The sequence below is a fragment of the Limulus polyphemus genome, unplaced genomic scaffold (genome assembly GCF_000517525.1).
Source record: "Limulus polyphemus unplaced genomic scaffold, Limulus_polyphemus-2.1.2 Scaffold386, whole genome shotgun sequence".
Lineage (NCBI taxonomy): Eukaryota > Metazoa > Arthropoda > Merostomata > Xiphosura > Limulidae > Limulus > Limulus polyphemus.
In genome coordinates, this window is record NW_013665996.1 from 231,301 (window position 1) to 242,319 (window position 11,019).

The 11,019-nt window shown below is 29.5% G+C and overlaps 1 protein-coding gene across 1 annotated transcript in view; it reads left to right on the forward strand.

Moving 5' to 3' along the window:
- Positions 1-11,019, forward strand: part of LOC106457882 — a 137,376-nt gene that overhangs the window by 64,380 nt on the left and 61,977 nt on the right. Inside the window, exons 11-20 of the mRNA XM_022383950.1 lie at positions 211-332; positions 1,586-1,801; positions 2,142-2,311; positions 2,657-2,787; positions 4,670-4,755; positions 6,297-6,443; positions 6,709-6,905; positions 7,222-7,367; positions 7,730-7,863; positions 8,391-8,582. Coding sequence (XP_022239658.1) covers positions 211-332; positions 1,586-1,801; positions 2,142-2,311; positions 2,657-2,787; positions 4,670-4,755; positions 6,297-6,443; positions 6,709-6,905; positions 7,222-7,367; positions 7,730-7,863; positions 8,391-8,582 — 1,541 coding nt within the window. The remainder of the gene's footprint in view (positions 1-210; positions 333-1,585; positions 1,802-2,141; positions 2,312-2,656; positions 2,788-4,669; positions 4,756-6,296; positions 6,444-6,708; positions 6,906-7,221; positions 7,368-7,729; positions 7,864-8,390; positions 8,583-11,019) is intronic.

The window sequence follows — 11,019 nt, forward strand, 5'->3', positions numbered from 1 at the left end:
GTATGATAAAGAAAACTGGTAACAGTTCTTGAAATTGATCACCAGATTTGAAATGAAAAGTGTATTTGGAGTTTTTAAAGAGTATTTTTTTCCAAAGATTGTGTAGGAATTTGATCTCATGATTTCTATATTTGAATGAAGTAATAATTTTGAGTTTTACTTAAGAATATTATTGCTTGGGCAGTTTCATCTGTAAGAAATATTTTTCAGCTCGTGAAAAGACATTTGAAGATATATTGAGTGACAAGGATTTTATTTATGATACTCTGGCAGAAATATTTCCCCAAACAGTTGTTATGGTAATGATGAGGACTGTGCTTAAGCCTCAGGAGGTAGGTAAATGTGAAATTGGGTTAACATTGAGGTAACATTTAAGGTATTTTGTATAATGTTTTGATTAAATCCTTTATCTAGTGAAAGTTATTTAGTGTATGCATATATATGAAATTTTGTCAGCTTTTTCATATAGATTTTGAAAACGGACTTTTTGTTTAATTTAGACCCTAAATTAAAAAAATAATACAAAAAATTTTTTTCTGCCAATATTTACAAACACTGGGACCTGTAGTTTGCTTATAAATACATTACCTACAGAAAAAGTTTTCATAACAACTGCTGAACTATGTTTTTGTGTTCAGTCAAGGTATTGGCTCTTCTTTGACATTTGATACATAATTTGAAGCTAACCTCTATGTTTTCTGTCTTCATGAGAAACTGTCTTTGTTTCAATGGCAGCCTAATGGATATATAAAACGGGAAGCAAATATTTAGAACTAACAATAAAGCATAGTGATGGTAATCTTGAACTAACTGTAAAGTGCTCTGACAGAGATGATATATTGACATATCAATATTTGTACATTTAGAAACTCTTAATAACATTTGTAAGGTCAATCTATAAATGGTTCAATGATTAATAAATTTTAGTTTTAACCACCAACTTTAAGTACATAAGTGGTTTGGGGACCAAGAGAGTGACATTTTGAGGTATATGGCACCCATCTTGGACTTTGTTTGTATCTAGAAATCTTTAAAGACACTTGTTAATCCCTTGCTGTAAAGATGCTTGTACTTTTGGGACCAGTAAATACTAAAACCTATCTTAGTTACCAAGTTTGAGCACTTGGGGCATTTTGCTTATGAGATAGTGATTTTTAGGTTTTTTTGGTAAATAGTGGCAGAAAAACTGGAAATGGTTTTTTAAAATTATCATTAATTTAGGGTGCAAATTAATCAAAAAACCTAAATTTTGAAAATCTATATGAAAAGCTCGTAAAATTGTACCTAGTGACATAAACTTTATGTAGGATATATTTTTCTTAGCCATGAGTTGCAAGTATCTGTAGGATTTTTAGATATATCTTTTTAAGCCTTATTTGTTAACATTGCTAAGATCTGTACTTTTTTTTTTCAATATTCAGAGGAATTGGTGTTAATACATTTTATTTCAGTGTTTACAAAATATTCATGATTCTAATATAAAAGACTTTATTTAGATATTTTCTTTAAATCCTTTAAAGTAGAGATAAATTTTGTTGATTATTTTCTGTTTTTATGAACTGTTTGAATGTTTTTATTTACACAGTCTAAAATATTTCAACAACTTCAAACCCCACAAGATGTGTATAATTCTGTCTGCAATAGTCCTGGCATTGCTTCAATGATGATGATCCAGGATAAAGATTCTGACATGGTCAAATATTGGCAGAAGATTCAGACCAGGATTTGCAGGTTTACAAGTGAAGAAGATATTATAAGAGTAGCAAAACTATTCTTAGTAAAGGAAAAATATTTTGATAAGGTAAAAACATATAAATAATTGTTATTTTTTTTGTAATATCACAAATTTGTTGGTTATATCTTAAACAAATGTTCCAATTTTAGGTTTGTTTGACTAGTTTTGTTACATTTATCAAATTTGATTATTTGGATTGATGTTTAAGGGTTTAAAGTCAAGAGCCTTTCTTAGTGGGAACTATTTGAAACAAAAATGATTTGGCAACATAAAAGTTTATTAAAAGTCAATCTCAAAAGAGTTAGATTGTGAAAACAAAGTTAGAATATTTTGTTTTTATCTTATTCAGTACTTAGAATTCGAAGAATAGATGGTTAATTAGCTATATTTATTAATGTGCTTTTAGGGAAAAGTGACCCTTGCAGACTTAATCAACAACACAGCTTCAATTATTACTAAAGTGGAGTCACTGACTTCTTTGTTTTCTTCATGGCCACCTAAATATGCTTCACTCATGAAGGAAATTGGTGGTTTACTAGGATCATTCTACAATAAGGAAAATACAAATTTTGATTTGTAAGTAGAATTTATTATGTTCAGTTTTATGGCTGCATGCAGTCATGGTAATATTTTCTACAATACGTTTTCATGTTAGTTGTAGTGAATTATAACGTTTTACAGTCAACATTTAAAATAATTTATTGTTAACTCTAAGTTTATATGTAATTCGAAATAATCACTCATGAAACGTCATAAAAAGATTGACTAATTAAAACTGAAATTTTAAAATGTGGGAATATAAGTTTAATTGAAAGAAAAAGTTTCACATTTCTGTAAAAAATGTGGTTTATTAACTGACATATTATATTTGCATTTAAAGTTTGAGCTGTTAGTTAAGTAATCTTGTTTTACTTGCTGTAGTGAAAGACTTGCTAAAAGTATTGAAAAGCTAACTGACATGATGAAAGATACCGAGTATTGGCCTCACCTGGAATCTTCAGCAGCAACTGTATACAAAGTTTTAAATACTTCTTTGGATCTGGTAAAATCTGGTAAGTTTTCTTCTGGTGTTATATAGAACACTTTGTCAGACCTGATTATTTCTAGTAAGTTTTGAGATAGCATTGGGAATACTATCTTGAACTTTATTATCTCTGGTAACTAAAGTACTGGGAACATTTGGTATTTAAAGTTTATTATTTTAGCAAGTCTTGTTGTAAGTGTGGTAATTCATTTTTGTATTTGCTTGGCTTGGTATCAAACTCAAGAGCTCTTGCACACCATATGAGTGCTTTGCTAACTGAAACATAAGGTTATCCACTGTAGTAAGAGGAATTATATTATCATTATTTCTTCTTTCAGATGGAGACTTCTGTTGGCACATAATCATATCATTACACATTTATCACATTATACACACACATACCTAGTATTAATAATAACTTGCAAGTTTGCTACCTATTTTGGGCAATCATCTTATCTAAACTTAAACTATAGTGTATAATGTAACTCAACAGTCACATGCTTTGTACAAGGTGTTTATTGCTGATTTGACTTATGGCATAGTGTTATGTTAATAATTGCAAACATGAGATATTTATGTGTGTTGAGCTGTAGTAAATAAATATATAACTGTAAAGTTAAGAGAGAAATTAGGATTTAGTAGTTTTTGTTAATCACTTGTGAAGGCATTACGATGTACAAGCATGATAATTCTTCAGAGATTTACTGGTTTTCAAGTTTTGTGCATCACTTCAGGTCATTTGAGAATGTAAAAGTCCATTAAGAAAATACTTGAAAAAATAATGTTAACACGAATAATAATTGACTAGTAAAAACACTAGATTTGGAGCCAGGAAAAGCTGAGAATGTACCAAAGAGAGTCTAAAATTCTTCAGCTTCTGAAACCCATCGAATGTCCCAGAACCCTGGCCTAATGGTTTTGCACCTTGCCCTTTGGCTTCAACAAATGTTTCGAATTTTTTGCTTTTTATCTGCATGTGGGTTTTTAATCTACCAGTGCCTGATTAGACTTGCTGCTCAACATGTCCTGTATTAATGAATTGTCTTGTGTAATTCATCTTAATGTGTTATTAAGCAGTTCCCTGGGAATGCTGGGATTATTTGTTATTGAGCTAGCCGAGACTATTGTCTATGACCTAGCCATATTTGGGTAAGGAACAAAATTTTCACAGTAGCCATTACCAATAAGGTAGCTTTTAACAACTGAAAAATACTATATTCTTTCCCTATTACAAACAAGTCTTGGCCTCAAATCTATCATAAGATGAAGGCTAGTCAGTTGTCAGTTTTTTTCTGTGGTAAGTTTTATAGGTTTTTGCACATTTTTGGGAATGATATCTTACTTAAGACTTCTTGTACACCAGGTGAGTGCTGTACCAACTGAGTTAAAAAGTTAACCTACTAGCCATTTTTAGTGGGGTTCTTTTTAAAACTCACCTTACCACAACAGTAATAATCGTAATATGTAATATTTAAGTTCTGTTGTTTCTTTATGTAATTTTGTGGTACTGTAGCACTGACAACAGGATCGTTACTGTTGCTTGTGAAAATTTTAAGAACAACTTTTGGGATAAGACTATAGTTTAGGTGAAATTTATTTATCTTTATTTATTTTTTTGATGTCTTGGTAAAACAATCTCCAGTACAGTTGTTCCTACTGTGATTTTTGGTGGAAATATTTAAAATGTTTTTGGGATATACTTTATACACTGTGTCTTTTATTACATTGTTAGAAATTAAAATAACTAGAATTCTGTCTCTATTACTAAAACATCAGATATTAATTTTTAAGCTATTATCACTTGTGCTTGAATAATTAAACAAATTATGAATAACTAGCTGAAAATATGTTTTGTATTTGTTTTTTAAAGTTAAATATTTTGTTTTATAACCTGTATTTTTTTCTTTTAGAACTTCTTTATGGGTTAAAAGAAAGTAATCTGTTCTGGCCACATGTACTTGAAATGTTTCTGTTGACCACTGCTAAGGAAGAAAAGGTCAGTACTAAGACTTCCAGAAGTCTACTGTTTATTCTATCTAGTTGCTTGTGGCTATATCTTTTACTCTCAGACTGAGCAGATTGGGTTTACTATCCTGCTATGAAATGTAGAATTAATTATTTGTGGTTATCCTCATATTACTACTAACTTAATATTATATAATTTGTTCAAAATAATTGCTTTTAATGAAACTAGTATTGATTTTGAAGAAATATGTATATTAATGCGGTAACTGGATACAAATAGAAAGACTAATTTTTCTTATTATTCTGTGATCTAATCTTTCACATTTGGCTAATAGGTGTGGTCATATTAGATTATTGATGTACAAGTTTGGCTAATATGTGTGAGCACATTGTATTATTGAGGTACAAGTTTGGCTAATAGGTGTGGGCACATTGTATTATTGAGGTACAAGTTGGGGTAATATGTGTGGTCACATCATATTATTAATGAGATCTTGCCTGATTTATGCATGTTGTTAAACTGATAAGCAGAAGAAAGGCTAAAATTCAGACATTATGGTTAGTAAAGAGACATTTTATTGGCAGCACGGTCAGTTATTGTTAAAAATAGTTGTCTTGGATTTGAAAGTTATTGTTAAGTTGTCATAAAGTTTGCAGGGAGTTTTTTTTTTTTACTACTCAAAATCTGTGAGTAATCTGTCAATATGAAAAGAATCCAGTGAAAAATAGCTGCATAGCAATCATTTACTAATTACTGAATTCCTGTTGTTTACTTGTTGAACTACCTGAAAATTCTCCAGGATGTCAGAATTCAAATTGTTCTTCTTCAGATGACCAACAAATTCTGTTTTGTTTTCTTTTGATAGTTGTCCTTTTTTCAAACATGGTTTTTTTAAGATCATTGTGGGAATGAATGTCAGAGTAAGTGGTTACATTACATGCCCTCTGGTAGAGACACATAAATATTTACATATTTACTAAACAGTTTGGTATTTGGTAACCTTGTAAAAACATGGGATGATTATGTGGGTACAAACATTTCAGCCTACCAAAATGCTACCACAGCTTTGGTTTGTAAAACTTAAGAAATTCTAAATTTAGATTGCTTGCACTTTCTTCCACAAGTCTTATATGGGTGAATGGAATATATCTTGCAATTAGCATCTAAAACCAATCGTGAATCCACGTTGTTAGGATAGGCCTAGTTTGAATAAAATAACATGAATGGAAAACGTTTGCCTTAACCCTTTCACTGATAACAAAAAAAGTTATTTTCTATGTCTAAAGTCAAAGTTTTATATCAAAACTTAAGTTTTTTATTTTATTTTTTTGTTACAGATAGCACTAGAAAATTATTTCTCATTATAAACAGTTGTTTGTTTTTAATCTGATTTAAGCCTATTTTTCTTCCTGCTTTGATTTGTCCAGTGGAGAGTAAAATTGCTGACTAGGCAAGTAGAGTCCACAGAAGATTTAGATGTTTTTCAGTGATTTGGTACAGGTATTTTTAATATTAGAAATGTAGCTGTTGCTGTAGATGAAAAATTGGTGCTGTTATATTTATCTCTCTAGCTTGAAAAGTTGCTTGTACCATCGAATTGGCCTGACTTGGTGTGTAAAGAAACAATGTTTGAATCTACATTTGTAATTCCTAAGGATGTTGTTGCTAGGAATCTGCAGATATATTCTTGTCAGTTGTTAAAAAGCTATTATGATATGGTAAGCTGTTATTTTTTCTTAATTTTTGGAATAGCTATTTATAATACTCTTGTTGATCATGAAGGTTAAAAACATAATTTTCTTTAATCTTATACATATCATAATCATCATATAAGTAAATTTTACTTTTTCTTTACATTAAATAGTATTCCTTGAAAGGATAAATTGTAACATTTAATTAATTTGTTTATTTAATGAAATGCTACAATTTTCCATTTTTTGCAATGTAATTCTGATTAACAGTTCTTATGAATTTCTGCTTTAGCTACTACAGAACTCCCAGAACAATACAATGGATCCTACAGAGAATTTGGATTGGGGTTTACTTGTGAGGAAAACTGGAAAAATTGCTCATACATTCCACAACAAACAAGTTAATATGCATTATGACTGGGAAAGACTTGATAAAGCTTATGTTTATTTCATGAGAACATTTTGGATGAAAAAAACATTGAATGAAAGGTAATATATAATTTTTGTGAGAATGTGTGTGCTCATGCTACAAAAAAACATGTATATTCATATGTTGTCATACTGTAGATACTATATAACTTCATTTTCTCTCTAGGTTTAAAAATAAATCCTACTGTTTTTGGAGAAAGTAAACTTAGTAGTGTGAAACCAGAAGTAGATCATATTTTTCTAATACTTTCAGTAATATTTACGAAAAATGTGCTAATGCTACTTTGGATATAAAAGAAAGTAAAAATGATGAAAAGAAAATGAATTAGGAATAAGTTTATTTAATGTTTTATTTTCTTTCCTGAAAACTGTATAGAATAACACTTGTTACAAGCATACTCCAGACCATTATGGAGTACTTCGAAAACAGAGATTTTTTGTACAGGAATGACATATTAGCACTGGTGTTCTCTGCAGATCAGATTATTCAGTTGCTTAACCAACAGCTCCAGAAAATCATAGGTAATTCACTTTCTTCTTTATTTTCTTTTTAAGTAGAAAAAGCTAAAACATTTGCAACCTTTTATAAAAATGAATTAAACCAAGTTTTTTCTTACATTTAGAACTAATGTTGTTATTAAAATACATAAATTATGAAAAAAGTTTATTTTAAATTAATCTTGTGTTGAAGTTCATGTAAAAGTTTATCCGTGTGAAGACATGTTTAACAATTCCTTTGAAATATTTATTGGAAGTTCCTATTCTGATGGCTTCTGTTTATATTTTTATTTGCATTTGAAAGATAAAACTATTTATAAGTTGTCTATCATGAAAATTTAATAAAGTTACATTATTATAACTTTCTTTTTTCTTCTTTGCAATAGAATCAAATTCAATACAAGTTTCTTATCTGACTTTGGACTTGCATACATTGACCAACTTGTTCCAACAGATTGTTGCCAATCTTCCAGAGATTATTGAAACTGGAGTTCATATTCTTTACAGTGATCTGGAAAAGGTTCATAAGTTCTTCATATTGTAAATATTTAACAAAGATAATTTTACATGTATGTAACTATTGAATTTTGAAGTTTTAGGTGTGGGAATAAATATTGAACAATAGGACAAACCAAGTAATCAACTTACATAATGATGATGTTTTAGAAGAAAAGAAACTAATATGTATAGGATAAATGTTTTCAGCCATAAAGACACGTAATCAAAAATAACTAATTTTTATTTTAATCTGTATTTGAAAATTTGTTATCTATTTCAGTGAAATCTTGTTCTTTCATTAGTTAGTTGACTCACAGTTTGAAATGTCCTTTTCTAATTACTTCATTGCTATTTATTATTTGTGTGTGTATGTATGTGTTGATGCTACAACAGTGAAAAGCCATGAGTGTAGAGAGTAGGAATGTAAAATAACAAAAAGATGTATTTAATTAAGTATGTTTTGTATGTATGTGTCTGTGTGTGTGTGTGTGTGTGTGTGTGTGTATATATATATCAGCATTTCCTTTCTGTTAATTAAACTATTTCCAGATAATGAAACGTGTGATTCAACTTGACAGCAACATCACCAGAAGTCCTTGTGATGGTTTTAGTTTCTCTGATCTGCTAGATATTTCACCGACATCACAACTTAGAACATTGGAGCAAACTGTTTGCCAAGATAAAGCATTTTTGATCCAAGAGATCCTGAGCCAACACACCATAGGACTTATTATGGGAACAGTGAGTTTATAAGTTTCAGTGTTTATAGGAACTGGAGTTAGAGGAAAATAATGTACCTATACCTTTTAAGCCTGAATTTTATATGTGATTTAATAATCTTTACATAATTTTTCATTGTAGATATTATTGATATATTTCAAAAATTTTTGGAATGTTTGAATACATTCTGATCAGGATTAAACAAACTAATATCCAAGTTTACCATAATCAAGAAATCAAGCATGAGGACATGTCACTACTTAAATCACTAAGTTTTAAATATATTAGTTGCAATTGTATTATTAATAATAAGTTCCACAAACATTTACAATTTTAATTCAGAGTGAGTAAAAATGATATAAAACCTTTTTCTAAAATTTCATTATTAAATTAATATGGTGTTTTTGTAAGCATAGGGCCCTAGAATAAAAGCTACTAAATAAAAACTAAATACTGAGTGATAAATTACCATATTGCTTTAGGCTACAAAACCACAGGTATTAACCTCTTAGTTAGTCTAGTCACCAAGTCTTATCAGTGACACATTTGGCAAAGTTATGAATTCACTTGTAAAAAAAGCTAAATATAATTATTGAACTAGAATAAGTAATTTGATCACAGACACTTGATCAGTGACTTTTTCATATTTTATCTTTAGGTACAGTTCAACTGTCTTGTATAACTTTTCTCTTTCACGAAGCTGACAACCAATACTTGTAGAAGGCATTTCATTGTAATTCTAACTTACTTCTTGTACAAGTGTAAGATATTGTTTAAAGCTTAAATATAACTTATCAATTTCTGTATAGGTGTATATATACAGTCACAAACTTATAATCATAGCAAGTTTCCTACACAGATCACAACTACAAAATTTACCCACTAATGAATATATAGCTAATTTAATATACCATTCTTACTTGTAATGATTACAATGCTGTTATATTTATGACTGCTTCAGTTAAAGTTTAATGTGAAAGTTACGATTTAGATAATTTATATAGCATGACTGTTAAATTTAGTTATTTTTAGAAGTGATAGTTTATGGCAACCTTGTTTATGAACCTTCTGTTGTGTAGTTCATCTGTTGTGAATTGTAGATTATGTTATTGCATCATATTAATAGAACCTTTTGAGTTTTTCTCATTGTTTTAATTTAGTATTATTGCAATACATTATCTAGTAGTGATTTGAATATTCTAGACTTCTGTTGGTGTATAAATACGTGCCAGATATTTAGTTTGAGAGATAGATCTAGACTGCATGATTGTAAATTTAGTGATAAAGAGCGTAAAGTGGGGATTTTTAAAGTGAAGTTATTACAGATTGTGTTGTAATAATAGAGTAGAGAAGAACAATTTGTCTTTTCAATGGTGTTCTAAAATAATTGAACCAGTCTGTGTGGACTTTGCTGAAAAAGAGACAATTATTGAAAGCTCTGGATACAACTGTGGGTAACCAACAGTCTTTCAAACTTTTGTAGATACGTTTGACTTGTTTTAATATATTAATTTAAAACAAGTGGACTATGTGCTGTTTGTTTATTGTTGAAATTTATCACCAACAAGTCACAGACATCTACTGTAAAGAATCTGGCCCTGGTAAAAACCAGACAAATGCATTGATTCATCAGTTGGGTGCTCTTACTGTCAGTGGTATTTATGGCTGTAATCCCAATAATATTTCATGAGATTCAACCAGCTTATGAGATTTAGGTGAGTCTTAAATTAATCTAATTTGGGAAAATAATCTTCATAATAAAAAAGATATATGTTAAAAATTACAAAACTAACTAACTAAATAAATATATTTTAACCAATATTGTACATGAAACTAACATAAATGCTAGTTAATTGCTTCATTCACTATTTCCGATTCTTTGTCTCTTAAAAAGCCTTAGGAAACCACAAATTAAGATGCTAACTTTACTAATTTTTTTGTTATGCAGCTTTTGTTTTTTTGCTTGATTGTTTTATAGCAAAGCCACACTGGGCTATCTACTGTGTCCACTGTGGGGAATTGAACCCCAAAATTTAGCATTGTAAGTGTGTAAATTCACTGCTGTACCACAGAGGGACAGCTTTTTATTAGGACTTTTATATGACATGAATGCATTAAGAAAAGTGGTGGATATTTTGAACATTTCTAATATTATAATGATTCACTAATTAATACACAGCTTAACCATGAAAATTTGTTTGTTTGTTTTTAAAGCAAAGCCACATTGTGCTATCTGCTATGTCTACTGCATGGAATTGAACCCTGATATTTATTGTTGTAATTCCCAATTCTTACTAATTGTGAAAAAGGGTCATTGTTCTAGCTGTAGCTGTGTTTTTCTTTCGTTGTGGGGTTCATTGTAGCATATATATATATATATATATATATATCTACTAGTACGACGAGGCGACTAGGAGGTAGAGCAGATAAAACTAATATTTCATTGAGATATATTGAT